Source organism: Salvelinus alpinus, chromosome 27 (genome assembly GCF_045679555.1).
Source record: "Salvelinus alpinus chromosome 27, SLU_Salpinus.1, whole genome shotgun sequence".
Taxonomy (NCBI): Eukaryota; Metazoa; Chordata; class Actinopteri; order Salmoniformes; family Salmonidae; genus Salvelinus; species Salvelinus alpinus.
Genome location: NC_092112.1, coordinates 30,767,141 through 30,784,542, shown reverse-complemented (window position 1 = coordinate 30,784,542; position 17,402 = coordinate 30,767,141). Strand labels below are relative to the sequence as shown.

Genomic DNA, 17,402 nt, shown 5'->3' with positions numbered 1-17,402 from the left:
GGAACCAACCAAACACCCCACAAAGGAACCAGTCAAACACCCCACAAAGGAACCAGTCAAACACCCCACAAAGGAACCAACCAAACACCCCACAAAGGAACCAGTCAAACACCCCACAAAGGAACCAACCAAACACCCCACAAAGGAACCAGTCAAACACCCCACAAAGGAACCAGTCAAACACCCCACAAAGGAACCAACCAAACATCAACACGCATTTTAATAATTTAATCCACCAACACCCCATATGTACATACTGGTACATACTGGGGGTACATACTGAGGTACATACTGGGGGTACATACTGAGGTACATACTGGTACATACTGGGGATACATACTGGTACATACTGGGGGTACATACTGGTACATACTGAGGTACATACTGGTACATACTGGGGTACATACTCGGGGTGATTTGATTGAAACAAGACAATGTGCGTTCATTTAAGTTTGTAGTGATTGATTACCAAAGCATTTGAAATAAGACTTAGATATGAACTGTTTTTATATAAACCCTGAATATGCTTCATTACTGCATCGGAATTAAGGCAACTTCCATTTCAATTAATGGAAAATAGACTTGTCAAACAAAACTAGCCAATCGGATAGGTTGGTGGTCATTCCCTATTGGACAGAGGTGGTTATTTCTTGAGTCCTATTGGACAGGAGACTCCAGTGCCGCTCAGGCCACAGTATCCACGGGGGTTCTTGCTGAGGTACTGCTGGTGGTAGTCCTCAGCATAGTAGAACTCATGGGCCTCGGCTATCTCTGTGGTAATTTCTCCAAAGCCCCCCTCTATCAGGACCTGTAGAAACAACAACAACGACGATATGTCATTAGGAATGACCTTCATGAATGAATGGTTCAGGAATGATTACAAGGGAAATACTTACTTTATAAAAGCCACACAAATGAACCATTTTGAACCATTTCCTGCTGCCTCCTTCCATGTAAGTACTTTCAAAACATTTTTATGACTCCTTAAAGGAAAGTGTTTTCTTACAAAGAAAATATATATATTTTCTAATACTGTTGGCAGTTCTCGCTCTCTCTCATTTGTAAAGCAGTGGAGCAGAGACGGGCACAGAGATAGGTCATTAGTATTCCGGATTCCCCTACGGGTGAGACCCTGGCAGATGTCTGCTCACATGCCCCAGATGTGCCCAGTGCGTGTATGGGGAGGGGGCAATGGGTTTATGAGTGTGTGTGTGCACTGTCACAGGGCCCCACGACCCAGCATACCCAATGCCAATGCCTGCAGCATTTTTATATGGTCCACACACACACACACACACATCATTCGGGCTAACCCCCAGTACAGGGCCGTCGAAGCAGGTACACATCACTGGGCCATCCTCCCCGCTTTTCCCCCTCTATGGAAAATCATGGATAGGACCAGCCTGAATATCATCTGAAATCCGCAAGCAAGGTTTGAATTGTACGCTAGTCTGGTATAATACACAGCATATAGAGAAATCCAGGTTGGAAGCAAATTCATCGTTCTGGGTTGTGAGAATATGATGATTTTTAGCTGAGAAATGAGTGGTTATGTTCCAGGGGGAAAAGTGGGGATATTGTTGAGAGTAGCTTTACACTACATGTTGAAAAGTATGTGGACACCTGCTCGTCAAACATCTCATTCCAAAATAATTGCCATGTATATGGAGTTGGTCCCCCCTTTGCTGCTATAACAGCCTCCACTCTTCTGGGAAGGCTTTCCACTAGATGTTGGAACATTGCTGCATGGACTTGCTTTCATTCAGCCACAAGCGCATTAGTGAGGTCAGGCACTGATGTTGGGCCTTCCCCAAACTGTTGCCACAAAGTTGGAATCATTGTATGGTGTAGCGATAAGATTTCCCTTCAATGGAACTAAGGGGCCTAGTCCGAACCATGAAAAACAGCCCCAGACCATTATTCCTCCTCGGGCATGGAAACCCAATTGATGAAGCCCCCGACAAAGAGTTCTTATTCTGACGTTGCTTCCAGAGGCAATTTGGAACTCGGTAGTGAGTTTTGCAACCGAAGACAGACGATTTTTATGCGCTACGCGTTACAGCACTCGGCGGTCCAATTCTGTGAGCTTGTGTGGCCTACCACTTCGCGGGCTGAGTGTTTCCACTTCACAATAACAGCCCTTAAAGTTGACCGGGGCAGCTCTAACAGGGCAGAAATCTGACAAACTGACTTGGAAAGGTGGCATCCTATGACGGTGCTACGTTGAAAGTCACTGAGCTCTTCAGTCTAACACATTCTACTGCCAATGTTTCTATGCCAATGTTTGGAGATCGCATGGCTGTGTGCTCGATTTTATAGACCTGTCAGCAACAGGTGTGGCTGAAATAGCTGAATCCACTAATCTGAAGGGGTTTCCACATACTTCTGGCCATGTAGTGTACCTTAATGCAATACCACTTGGGAGATTCAAAAAATTAGGCAACAATGGATCTTTCTTTCCTTTTCTATTTCTCTCTTTATGTCCTCCATTACTTCACCGTCTCTTCCTCGCCAACCTCCCCCCTCTCGTGTGTGTGGGGCAAAAGAAAGGCTGTGTGAAGTAACCTGCCAACTACCTCATTTCTCTGACCATCTGCCTGGAGGTAGCCTCGCACCTGTTAGGAGCAGCTGCCATTGCACAGGGGGGGGAGAGAGAGAGAGAGAGAGAGAGAGAGAGAGAGAGAGAGAGAGAGAGAGAGAGAGAGAGAGAGAGAGAGAGAGAGAGAGAGAGAGAGAGAGAGAGAGAGAGAGAGAGAGAGAGAGAGAGAGAGAGAGAGAGAGAGAGAGAGAGAGAGAGAGAGAGAGAGAGAGAGAGAGAGAGAGAGAGAGAGAGAGAGAGAGAGAGAGAGAGAGAGAGAGAGAGAGAGAGAGAGAGAGAGAGAGAGAGAGAGAGAGAGAGAGAGAGAGAGAGAGAGAGAGAGAGAGAGAGAGAGAGAGAGAGAGAGAGAGAGAGAGAGAGAGAGAGAGAGAGAGAGAGAGAGAGAGAGAGAGAGAGAGAGAGAGAGAGAGAGAGAGAGAGAGAGAGAGAGAGAGAGAGAGAGAGAGAGAGAGAGAGAGAGAGAGAGAGAGAGAGAGAGAGAGAGAGAGAGAGAGAGAGAGAGAGAGAGAGAGAGAGAGAGAGAGAGAGAGAGAGAGAGAGAGAGAGAGAGAGAGAGAGAGAGAGAGAGAGAGAGAGAGAGAGAGAGAGAGAGAGAGAGAGAGAGAGAGAGCTCTCATACCCAGCTCTGTCGCACGCTGGGTATGTACATAGTCAATGGTAGGCTTCGAGGGGACTCCTATGGTAGGTACACCTATAGCTCATCTCTTGGCAGTAGCACTGTAGACTACTTTATCACTGACCTCAACCCAGAGTCTCTCAGAGCGTTCACAGTCAGCCCACTGACACCCCTATCAGACCACAGCAAAATCACAGTCTACTTGAACAGAGCAATACTCAATCATGAGGCATCAAAGCCAAAGGAACTGAGTAACATTAAGAAATGCTATAGATGGAAGGAATGCAGTTTGGAAACCTACCAAAAAACAATTAGGCAACAGCAAATTCAATCCCTTTTAGACAACTTCCTGGGTAAAACGTTCCACTGCAATAGTGAAGGTGTAAACTTGGCAGTAGAAAATCTTAACAGTATATTTGACCTCTCAGCTTCCCTATCAAATCTAAAAATCTCAAATAGAAAACCGAAGAAAATGAACAACAATGACAAATGGTTTGATAAAGAATGCAAAAATCTAAGAAAGAAATTGAGAAACCTGTCCAACCAAAAACATAGAGACCCGGAAAACCTGAGTCTACGCCTTCACTATGGTGAATCACTAAAACAATACAGAAATACACTACGGAAAAAGAAGGAACAGCACGTCAGAAATCAGCTCAATGTAATTGAAGAATCCATAGACTCTAACCAATTCTGGGAAAATTGGAAAACACTAAACAAACAACAACACGAAGAATTATCTATCCAAAATGGAGATGTATGGGTAAACCACTTCTCCAATCTTTTTGCCTCTATAACAAAGAATAAAGAGCAAAAACATATACATGATCAAATACAAATCCTAGAATCAACTATTAAAGACTACCAGAACCCACTGGATTCTCCAATTACCTTGAATGAGTTACAGGACAAAATAAAAACCCTCCAACCCAAAAAGGCCTGTGGTGTTGATGGTATCCTTAATGAAATGATCAAATATACAGACAACAAATTCCAATCGGCTATATTAAAACTCTTTAACATCGTCCTTAGCTCTGGCATCTTCCCCAATATTTGGAACCAAGGACTGATCACCCCAATCCACAAAAGTGGAGACAAATTTGACCCCAATAACTACCGTGGAATATGCGTCAACAGTAACCTTGGGAAAATACTCTGCATTATCATTAACAGCAGACTCGTACATTTCCTCAATGAAAACAATGTACTGAGCAAATGTCAAATTGGCTTTTTACCAAATTACCGTACAACAGACCATGTATTCACCCTACACACCCTAATTGACAACCAAACAAACCAAAACAAAGGCAAAGTCTTCTCATGCTTTGTTGATTTCAAAAAAGCCTTCGACTCAATTTGGCATGAGGGTCTGCTATACAAATTGATGGAAAGTGGTGTTGGGGGAAAAACATACGACATCATAAAATCCATGTACACAAACAACAAGTGTGCGGTTAAAATTGGCAAAAAACACACACATTTCTTCACACAGGGTCGTGGGGTGAGACAGGGATGCAGCTTAAGCCCCACCCTCTTCAACATATATATCAACGAATTGGCGCGGGCACTAGAACAGTCTGCAGCACCCGGTCTCACCCTACTAGAATCCGAAGTCAAATGTCTACTGTTTGCTGATGATCTGGTGCTTCTGTCACCAACCAAGGAGGGCCTACAGCAGCACCTAGATCTTCTGCACAGATTCTGTCAGACCTGGGCCCTGACAGTAAATCTCAGTAAGACCAAAATAATGGTGTTCCAAAAAAGGTCCAGTCGCCAGAACCACAAATTCCATCTAGACACCGTTGCCCTAGAGCACACAAAAAACTATACATACCTTGGCCTAAACATCAGCACCACAGGTAGCTTCCACAGAGCTGTGAACGATCTGAGAGACAAGGCAAGAAGGGCATTCTATGCCATCAAAAGGAACATAAATTTCAACATACCAATTAGGATCTGGCTAAAAATACTTGAATCAGTCATAGAGCCCATTGCCCTTTATGGTTGTGAGGTCTGGGGTCCGCTCACCAACCAAGATTTCACAAAATGGGACAAACACCAAATTGAGACTCTGCATGCAGAATTCTGCAAAAATATCCTCCGTGTACAACGTAGAACACCAAATAATGCCAAATAATACCCACTAATTATCAAAATCCAGAAAAGAGCCGTTAAATTCTACAACCACCTAAAAGGAAGCGATTCCCAAACCTTCCATAACAAAGCCATCACCTACAGAGAGATGAACCTGGAAAAGAGTCCCCTAAGCAAGCTGGTCCTAGGGCTCTGTTCACAAACACAAACACACCCCACAGAGCCCCAGGACAACAGCACAATTAGACCCAACCAAATCATGAGAAAACAAAAAGATAATTACTTGACACATTGGAAAGAATTAACAAAAAAACAGAGCAAACTAGAATGCTATTTGGCCCTAAACAGAGAGTACACAGTGGCAGAATACCTGACCACTGTGACTGACCCAAACTTAAGGAAAGCTTTGACTATGTACAGACTCAGTGAGCATAGCCTTGCTATTGAGAAAGGCCGCCGTAGGCAGACATGGCTCTCAAGAGAAGACAGGCTATGTGCTCACTGCCCACAAAATGAGGTGGAAACTGAGCTGCACTTCCTAACCTCCTGCCCAATGTATGACCATATTAGAGAGACATATTTCCCTCAGATTACACAGATCCACAAAGAATTCGAAAACAAATCCAATTTTGATAAACTCCCATATCTACTGGGTGAAATTCCACAGTGTGCCATCACAGCAGCAAGATTTGTGACCTGTTGCCACAAGAAAAGGGCAACCAGTGAAGAACAAACACCATTGTAAATACAACCCATATCTATGTTTATTTATTTTAACTTGTGTGCTTTAACCATTTGTACATTGTTACAACACTGTATATATATAATATGACATTTGTAATGTCTTTATTGTTTTGAAACTTCTGTATGTGTAATGTTTACTGTTAATTTTTATTGTTTATTTCACTTTTGTATATTATCTACCTCACTTGCTTTGGCAATGTTAACACATGTTTCCCATGCCAATAAAGCCCCTTGAATTGAATTGAATTGAATTGAGAGAGAGAGAGAGAGAGAGAGAGAGAGAGAGAGAGAGAGAGAGAGAGAGAGAGGTAACACAGAATCAACTCTTCTCTCTCAAGGGCCTTTTTTTAATTGCATACTCCCCACGTCATCTCTACTCACCTCCTTCTCCCATTGGATGAGAAAGCCAGAGGTTCCCTTTTGAGAAGGAGGTGATGAGAGAGGAGTATGCAATTGACAAAGAGGCCATACTCTCCTTCCACGCCAGCCTAAGCCCCAGCTCTAGTCCTAACTATACCATCAGTCCCAGCTCTAGTCCTAACTATACCCTCAGCCCTAACTTTAGTTCTAACTATACTTTCAGCCCTAACTCTAGTCCTAACTATACCCTCAGCCCTAGCTCTAGTCCTAACTATACCATCAGCCCTAGCTCTAGTCCTAACTATACTTTCAGCCCTAACTCTAGTCCTAACTATACCCTCAGCCCTAGCTCTAGTCCTAACTATACCATCAGCCCTAGCTCTAGTCCTAACTATACGTTCAGCCCTAACTCTAGTCCTAACTATACCCTCAGCTCTAGCTCTAGTCCTAACTATACCATCAGCCCTAGCTCTAGTCCTAACTATACTTTCAGCCCTAACTCTAGTCCTAACTATACCCTCAGCTCTAGCTCTAGTCCTAACTATACCATCAGCCCTAGCTCTAGTCCTAACTATACTTTCAGCCCTAACTCTAGTCCTAACTATACATTCAGCCCTAACTCTAGTCCTAACTATACTTTCAGCCCTAGCTCTAGTCCTAACTATACTTTCAGCCCTAACTCTAGTCCTAACTATACGTTCAGCCCTAACTCTAGTCCTAACTATACTTTCAGCCCCATATCTAGTCCTAACTACACCCACCCCTATAACCCCAGCTCCACCCCTATAACCCCAGCTCCACCCCTATAACCCCAGTTCCACCATTATAACCCCAGCTCCACCCATATAACCCCAGTTCCACCATTATAACCCCAGCTCCACCCATATAACCCCAGTTACACCATTATAACCCCAGCTCCACCCATATGACCCCAGTTCGACCATTATAACCCCAGCTCCACCCATATGACCCCACCCCTATAGCCCAGCTCCACCCCTATAACCCAGCTTCCATATCGGCCATGGAAGGATCTCCACAGACATTTAAGCCTCTCTCTAACTCTTTCAGCCTCCTCATCCCCCATTTACCACTCAGTCCTCTCTCCCTAATCACTGCCCCCTTTCCATTCTCTCCTCTGTCAGACACATTCTTCCCCTACTCCTTTCTACCTCGTTCTCCCGTTCTCTCTCTCCCTCTGAATATCTCTGCGTGGACACCCAGCAGGTAGCTATCGCCATCCGCAGCTCACCACCGGGTGCATGCCAACCCCCCTCTGGCACCTGGCCAAACTGGCACCGCCAGATAGAATTGGAGACAGGCATGTTTCCGTGGCGGTACCGAGCCTGGACGGCACGCCATCGTTCTGAGCTCACCCATTATGGCAGCCTCCCCAAGAAGCCTGGTCGCTAGGGAGACCAGAGCTACAGTGGGCAGCGTTAACACTTATTGTCACAGCGAGGTGGGAGGAAGGTCTGTGTGCAAGTGTGAGTGTAGCTAAGATAATGCAGTGGCAGGTGGCATTTCTTTCTCCCACTCAGCTCTGGAAAATGGATCAGAGCAAGAGCTTGAGAGAAAAGGCTTTTGTGGAACAAAACAAGGTAAGCAGGCCTGGTGTCCAACAGGCTGAGACATTGGCAGGACATTAAATCCCAATCACCATTTTTAGTCCATTTCTGGGCAACAAAGGATTTGTGAAGAGTGAAATATCCCATTTAGCGTTAAGAGCCTATAATACGCCAAAGGAAACTCCAGCAGCACACGTCTAAAGCACCCTGTGTATTTAAGGACCCCATAAAACATACACAGCCTTGGATGCAGGTAGGAAAAACAAAGGATGTGGGGGTGTAACTTAGATTTCAAGATTAATGTTCTGAATGTATAGAACTACAGCTGCCACTAATTAGAATGTCCATATGTTGTATTCCTTTGTTACAGTTTGTTAGCATCTTCAGGGAAAGACATTTACACAATGGCGGAAATTCAGACCCGAGTTACGCTCGTGTAAATCCTAGACAAAGTTGCCACGAGGGATGGGGAAACATCCCCCTCAATATTCAGAACAGGTCGATTCGCCCACCCCAATATAGCCTATGAACACATAATAAGCAATGGCAACAAAAAAAACATTTGCAGGAAATTAGCTTTAACGGTCGACTTTAGGCACAAAAAAACTCCTCTTTTTCAATTTTATAACAGAAATGGGGTGTGTTTTTGATGGTTCATTGACGTCTTTCTGGTCATGCACGCCGCGACCGAATAGCTAGTTCGTTAGCTAAGCTAGCCACTTGTAGCTAGCCAGTAACTCCTCCAGTATGTGTTGACGTCATTTCACAGGATTCGTTTTTTACGGAAGCTGCAGAGATCATTAAGAAATGGCACTTCTGTAGCCAAATATAGTATTTGTCAAATAATCCACCACCTTAATGAGCGAGGAAACCATGAATAAGGTCGAGCGAACCTGCCGGTTCCAAGTGGAAAAAACATCTACTTTCTTTTTTCAGATAAAAATAACAGCATTCTCCATGCACTGTAATTTATACATTGATATGATAAGAGCTATTGATAAGACCTAGGTACATGAGTAATCTGTTTGTGTAAGGAGATTGTAAATATAGGCTGAATTATAATTGTTCTAGATACCAGTCATATGGAAGGGACCTGAAAAGCATATCTATCAGGAATCAAGGTAAGACCCAGATGCAGACTAACAATGTTTATTGTAGCAACAGGGGCAGGCAAAGACAGGTCAAGGCAGGCAGGGGTCGATAATCCAGGGTAAGGCAAAGGTACAGGACGGCAGGCAGAATCAGGGTCAGAGGTCAGGCGGGCAGGTACAGGGTCAGGACAGGCAAAGGTCAAAAACCAGGAGGACGAGAAATGAGATGCTGGGAAACGATAGGAGCTGACAGGAAAAACACTGGCAACAAACAGACAGAGAACACCGGTATAAATACACAGGGGATAATTGGGAAGATGTGCGACACCTGGAGAGGGGTGGAGAAAAGCACAAGGACAGGTGAAACAAATCAGGGTGTGACAATATCAACATGACAGGTATGTATGCCCATTTCCTACAGTGAAGTATGAAATGCTGTGCCATTATGCTCCACATTATTAAATGTGGAGACGCAAGCCAAATTGGATGACAAGGCAAAAAGTCACACCAAATGTAACCTTTGTGCTCTAGAATGTTTTAATCATATGTCCCAACTTTTTCTGTTCCCTTCAATTTATAGGCTATAGCCTATGTTAAATATTATTAGCCACTATCGGTAGTGACCGTAAGTAGCCTAATAACCACGTATATTTAACTGCCAATTTAGTCTTCTTTCCCTTCCCTACATTCTTATCATTCCATTACATCATTTGATTTAGCCTACCTTTATATACTATTTAATGAAGGCCAAATAGAAATTGTAGTAAAAATAAAAATGTAGGCTTATTAAATCATTATGGAGCTCAAACCGTTACTTTGAACTTGACGCATGGCGCAAGACTTGGCACTTGTCATCACACAGTTCCATCATGATCAGTGCGGAAAATTTGGGTATATTTAGGTAAAACTTCACTCCCGAGTGGCGCAGCGGTCTAAGGCACTGCATCTCAGTGCAAGAGGCGTCAGTACAGTCCCTGGTTCATGTCCAGGCTGTATCACATCTGGCCGTGATTGGGAGTCCCATAGGGCGGCGCACAATTGGCCTAGCGTCGTCTGGGTTTGGCCGGGGTAGGCCGTCTTTGTAAATAAGAATTTGTTCTTAACTGACTATTACACTAACAAGTATTGCGTTCTGTAATTGCAAAGGTGTAACAATGAATGCTTGTTACCGTGCTTGTTATAAATGGGATGGTTTCCACTAAATTCCCAAACTTAGTGTTTTGTTTCTTCTCAGCTTTATTCGATTCAGTAACAACTGTTACAAAGGCTGTGGATGTCTTGGGTGTCTGAGAGATTCTGCTCAATAGGCTCTAATTACTTAACCATAAATATCCACTGTTGAAAATATATCTTCACTCAACATAATTGCTAGCACTTACCACCAAAATAAAGTGAACCATCTGGGTTAACTTGGATATGTGGAAAAATAAACTATTTCAAAGCATAGTAATGTTTGCCTAAGTACAATGTAATTACTAGGCATTATACAGGATTTTACTAGTTAAAATTAAGTTTATCTTGAGGGTACTTACTTGTAATTCATGTGTACTTATACATTACACTACCCATCCTGTCAACCTGGCCCTCATTTAACAGCTTCTGGAAGTTTCACTTCACTTCTGTACCTTATTGTGAAATGAAGTGAATTTTGAGTTTTTACACCACTCCAGCCGACGGTTGGCATTGCACACTTGGCTTGCGTGCGGCTGCTCGGCCATGGAAACTCATTTCATGAAGCTGCCGACAAACAGTTGTTGTGCTGACATTGAGTTCAGAGGCAGTTTGGAACTCGGTAGTGAGTGTTGCAACCGAGGACAGGCAATTGTTATGCGCTACAGCACTTGGTGATCCCGTTCTGTGAGCTTGTGTGGCCCACCACTTCGCGACTGAGCGTTTCCACTTCACAATAACAGCACTTACAGTTGACCGGGGCAGCTCTAGTAGGGCAGAAATTTGACAAACTGACTTGTTGGAAAGGTGGCATCCTATCACGGTACCACGTTGAAAGTCCCTGAGCTCTTCAGTAAGGCCATTCTACTGCCAATGTTTGTCTATAGAGATTGCGTGACTGTGTGCTCGATTTTATACACCTGTCAGCAACGGGTGTTGCTGAAATAGCCAAATCCACTCATTTGAAGGGGTGTCCACATACTTTTGCATATGTGTACATGTCAGTCTGGCAGCAGATGGCTCATAGTTCATCTGAGAGACAAAGGAAACCATGCAGAAGAAGAATGACATGTTTATCTCTCATTTCTGTGTCTAAGCAGTGAGTGATGGTAGGTCTAGGAGACAACGCTTTAGCAGTGGATGGAAGCTAATGGGACTTGACATTAATCCACTCTCCAATTCAGTCTGACCAGTACCCCGGTACTGCAGGTCCCTTTTCTTTTGCTTGTTTGCTTCAATGGAAGAGACGGAAAATTCAGTTTTATGCGTCTGAACTCTTTTCTTTGTCTTTATGTTGGCTGAGTACACACTAGCCTTAAACAGCTGACACACACATATATCTCATCAGCTGAGAGTGACATGCTGTGAACAAAGGTCACACCTATCCTCTAAACCCCATCCATAATTTACCCCTCCTTCCAATCATTCGCTCACTCCTTCATTAGCTGGGGGCTCCTGGTCAGGGGTTATCCTACCCCCAGGGGGACTAACAAGCACCCCCGGCCCCACCTGGGACCACCATGAGGGGGTAGACGGGGACAGGGGCTCCCCTTGGAGATCCAGGGGGCTTGGGTCTCCTCAACGGCTCTCTCTGTCTACTGAACACAGAGGCGAGGAAGGCAGACAGTAAAGCTGGATATTAACTCCTCATATGAACACACACAAGTTCCTTGATCACATCCCAAACCATGGAGCTACTCCATACTGAAGCATTAACTCCTACTGTATCTATCCACTCTATGGACTATGAACAATCTACTGTATCTATCCACTCTATGGACTATGAACAATCTACTGTATCTATCCACTCTATGGACTATGAACGATCTACTGTATCTATCCACTCTATGGACTATGAACGATCTACTGTATCTATCCACTCTATGGACTATGAACGATCTACTGTATCTGTCCACTCTATGGACTATGAACGATCTACTGTATCTGTCCACTCTATGGACTATGAACGATCTACTGTATCTATCCACTCTATGGACTATGAACGATCTACTGTATCTGTCCACTCTATGGACTATGAACAATCTACTGTATCTATCCACTCTATGGACTATGAACGATCTACTGTATCTGTCCACTCTATGGACTATGAACGATCTACTGTATCTATCCACTCTATGGACTATGAACAATCTACTGTATCTATCCACTCTATGGACTATGAACGATCTACTGTATCTGTCCACTCTATGGACTATGAACAATCTACTGTATCTGTCCACTCTATGGACTATGAACGATCTACTGTATCTATCCACTCTATGGACTATGAACGATCTACTGTATCTATCCACTCTATGGACTATGAACGATCTACTGTATCTATCCACTCTATGGACTATGAACGATCTACTGTATCTATCCACTCTATGGACTATGAACGATCTACTGTATCTCTGTGGGTGTGAAAGCCACACACATAGGGGAGAGTGGGGTAAGTTGAGCCATTTTATACATTCAGTATCACTCCATCAAGGAAAATATAGTATACTTTCTAACAAAGATATCTACATATATTTCAGGATGTTGTGTATCCCTGGAAATAATCAGAATTCATGTAAACATTACAGTTTTGAAAACATTTTTTAAAAGTTGTCTCTTGGAACAATAGGTATGGGATAAGTTGAGCGGCAGGACAGGGTAAGTTAAGCCCCCTACACATTTCTGTACTGAATGAAACAATACCACTACATTTCTTAAACACAATCACAATAGATGTTTTGTCTTTTAATCATTTTAATACAGGCTTAATACCTAACAAACACTTTTAACATAGGCCAAGCTCTGTTGTTTCCTCATATCCCAGTGAAAATGCCTTGCATTACAGCTGGGAAGAAAACACTTCAAATCAACTTGCCGTTGGCTCAACTGTTGGCTCAACTCACCCCATGGCCAACGGCTCAACTTACCCCAAGGCAAATATTTTGACTATATTAGCCAACACACTTATAAGGATGCACTTTCATGCTAGGTTTAGGACCTAATATTGACACTTATAGAGACCCCAACTGATGTATAGAACAATCTTAAAATTATGTACTTTGGTTTAGATACAAGCATCATGTCATACATTTGACTTGATTCAAATCAGTTTTTTGGACCTAACTTGCTTCCCACTTTTTCCATGTGGTTTCTTCCTTTACAGACTCCATGAAATTATCTCTTCCTAAATATTTGGTCAAATTATACATTTTGCGTATGATTCCTCGAAACAAGTGTGGATTACATTAATTCTTTGGCTTAATTTACCCCACACTCCCCTACAGCTTAACCTACATCCTGGGTCAGAGGAATTGCTAGTGGCAGAATCTCCAAAATGGCGTCCCTGTCCTCCTCTCCTCTGACTCAGACGGTGTCTGCTGTGTTTGTTCCAGCGGACCTGAGCTGTGTTATGTTACTAAATGGCGAAATGCAGAATTCAGACTAATTCATTTGCATGTCAGACAGAGTGCTCATTTGGAATGCAAATACCTGTACGCCTTGGTTAACGGAAGAAATGTGAAAGGTAGCGATAAGCAGCCTAACATGACCTTCTATTGCAGACATTTCAGGAAGGCAGGAAAATGAAGAAAAAAGAGAGGGAGAAAATGTTAGTAAAAATACAACCCGACGCAGCATGTTAAAGAGCTAGAGCAGGATTAGAAAGAGGGAGAAGACAGGAGAGACACAATAAACACACACACACACCTTTGTGCACAGAAATGGACGAGCAGAGAAGAGAGGGGAAAAACATTTTAGAAATAAGGAGGGAGGGCGAGCAAAAGAGGAGAAATTATTGAAAGATGAAATTCATTTTTAGGAATAACTCATGCTAACACAAAGTGATCAGCCCTTGAGCACGAGATCCACCCATAGGAATCAGGAGTTATCACACTGGCAAGGCAGGGATAAAACAAGGACACTGTAGTCAGTTAGTAAGTCCCTCTACCCCAGCCCCTAATTCTACACACTGACACAGCTAAATATATATTTTTTTATAGCATTGCATCCAAGACACAGTTTGCTACAACAAAGGGATGTCTAGGCCTAAAATAAAGGTGTGATCCGCAGGTGCACAATACAGGAACACACACACTACCTCGGAAACACACACACACACTACCACCTCGGGAACACACACACACTACTACCTCGGAAACACACACTACTACCTCAGGAACACACACACTACTACCTCGGGAACATACACACTACTACCTCGGGAACACACACTACTACCTCAAGAACACACACACACACTACTACCTCAAGAACACACACACACACTACTACCTCAAGAACACACACACACTACAACTTCAGGAACACACACACTACTACCTCAGGAACACACACACACTACTACCTCGGGAACACACACTACTACCTCAGGAACACACACACTACTACCTCGGGAACACACACACACTACTACCTCGGGAACACACACACTACCTCAAGAACACACACACTACTACCTCAGGAACACACACTACTACCTCGGGAACACACACTACTACCTCAAGAACACACACACACTACTACCTCGGGAACACACACTACTACCTCAAGAACATACACACTACTACCTCAAGAACACACACACTACTACCTCAGGAACACACACTACTACCTCGGGAACACACACTACTACCTCAAGAACACACACACTACTACCTCAAGAACACACACACTACCTCGGGAACAGACACACACTACTACCTCAGGAACTCACACACTACTACCTCGGGAACACACACACACTACTACCTCAGGAACACACACACTACTACCTCAGGAACATACACACTACTACCTCAAGAACACACACACACTACTACCTCAGGAACATACACACTACTACCTCAGGAACATACACACTACTACCTCAGGAACATACACACTACTACCTCAGGAACATACACACTACCTCGGGACAATGAGCGATGTATGAGCAGAGGGGGAGGGAGAGAGAGGAAAGGAGGACACCTTGCCTTTCTATTTAGCCCCTCAGCCCCAGCCTCAGAGGTAATTTCCTGCAGTGCAGTGCCTCACACAGAGAGCTCCCCAATCACTCCCCACATGAACAATACAATCAAGTCAGCCAGCGGAGCATCCACGTTCAATACCTAGACATCAAATTAACCAGACGGTTCCCAATCCACCAACTCTGCTGGTCAAAGCTGAATGGAGAACGGAACAGGATAGTGGCTGAAACGGCTTCATTCTCCCCCGTTACAAATGGCTGTGAATGACAATACTTTGTTCTCGAAGCAGATGAGCAGAAAGAAAACATCTATTCTATGTCAACGTGTTCCTTCCTGACTGAGATTGTCAGAATGGGGATGGGATGTGGGGACATTCACAATGCTCTATAATTGGCTAATTTCACAATGTGAAACATTTAAAACATTTCTAATGATTCCACCATTGACAGCCAGGACTAGAGTCTAGGACTAGAGTCTACACTATGTAGTAGATAGACAGAAAAGGAGAACACTCTCTCTTATGACTCAGTCAGCTCATTGAGTTCATAGTGGTACTATCCTAATGTGCGGTTGTGTATGAACTTCATGCATGTGTGTGTGTCTTTGTAAATTTGGTGTGTGTGTGTGTGTGTTCTACATGCCCGGCTTTGTTCATGTGTGTGATCTCTGCTGTTGGCACAGAGAGTGACATCACTGACCTTGTTCCCCTCCCTGGCAGAGCAGGCCCTCTGTCCATAATGATGTTTAGGGGAATGTGATACATACCACTTGTTTAGGTCTCCTGTCGGTACCATCAGAAACCAAAATAGGAAAGTCTGCATGTGAGACGAGAGCAAAAGGGAGGAAATAAGATGGGCTGCTTCACTCCTTTACTAAACTAAAGGTAGGGGATGGGAACTATGAAGAACAGGCCGTAAGTGGACAGCAGGACTGGAGAATGATTGACACTAGTGAGGTAGCATGGCTGTTCACACCCTGAGATGAGATGATGAGATGGGGACAGACCATCACAGCTTCACCGCCATCATAGAAGAGGAGAGATGGATGTGAGGTGTGTGTGTGTGTGTGTGTGTGTGTGTGTGTGTGTGTGTGTGTGTGTGTGTGTGTGTGTGTGTGTGTGTGTGTGTGTGTGTGTGTGTGTGTGTGTGTGTGTGTGTGTGTGTGTGTGTGTGTGTGTGTGTGTGTGTGTGTGTGTGTGTGTGTGTGAGGTGTTTTAAGCTATATCTTAGAATGCCCATTGAGAGAACCAGGTAGTCAATTGGATATTGTGTATAATCAATACCTGTGTAATAATCATAAAGTAATAGCTGTGTTATTATACAACCAACCATCCTAGACTGTGAATGACCAACAGTGTGACAGAGGGAGAAAAAGAGAGAAATCATTGGAAAAGAGGCCAAGGTTCAGTCTGTAGGTCAACAGGAAGGATGAACATGACAGATTCATCTTCCCAAGGTAGACAGACAAGCTGACAGAAAGACAGACATAATCTACAGTAACCCCAGAAACCACAACAGTCATGTATATTAGAGTCTTCCAACTCTTCCAATACGAGTGAGTGTAATCCAACATCTCCCCCCGACACCCACAACATCACCCTTATTTACTCAACCTCTGTCCTCCCACCATTTCAAGTCATTATATCTGAAGGACAGAGAGAGGAGTGGAAAGGAGAGGAGGGTAAGAAAGTTGAGTTTGCTACTAAAGCAATTTGAAGACAGATTTGGCCGGCAGATGGTTGGCAGCGCCGTGTTTGTTAAACCAACTGGTCTGGTGCATTAGGATGTCGGGGAACAGCATGCCACGCCGCTCCATCAAAAATTGCCACAGATGGGGGGGGGGGGGGGGGTACAGGGTAGGATGGGGGGAGGTGGAGGGGACAAGGCCGAGGCCCGGCAAGCTGGTCAGGAAATAACGAGAGCAGCTAGCGAACGGAGGGGGAACAGATAATTAGCCCGACCATGGCCTCCAGTCACTCAGTCATTCCACGAGAGAGGAGAGGAGAAGGGCAAAGGGGGGGATCCCTGAGATTGTGCAGGTGAGGGGCTGTCACAGCTGGAGAGCAACTCCCCATTACCAGGGAGGAGACTCACTTTCACCTCTCACACACACACACACGCAGGCATGTACACACACACACACACACACACACACACACACACACACACACACACACAC

At 44.1% G+C, this 17,402-nt stretch overlaps 1 protein-coding gene across 5 annotated transcripts in view; it reads right to left on the bottom strand.

Annotated features, from left to right (window-relative positions):
• Nucleotides 1–213: 213 nt before the first annotated feature.
• The window catches only part of LOC139556354 (mitochondrial peptide methionine sulfoxide reductase-like), a 108,798-nt gene continuing 91,609 nt past the window's right edge, over nucleotides 214–17,402 (bottom strand). For all 5 annotated transcript variants that reach the window (XM_071370226.1, XM_071370228.1, XM_071370229.1 and 2 more), the window contains one exon: nucleotides 214–808. In XM_071370226.1, the coding sequence (XP_071226327.1) occupies nucleotides 644–808 (165 nt within the window). In that variant the 3' untranslated portion in view covers nucleotides 214–643. The remainder of the gene's footprint in view (nucleotides 809–17,402) is intronic.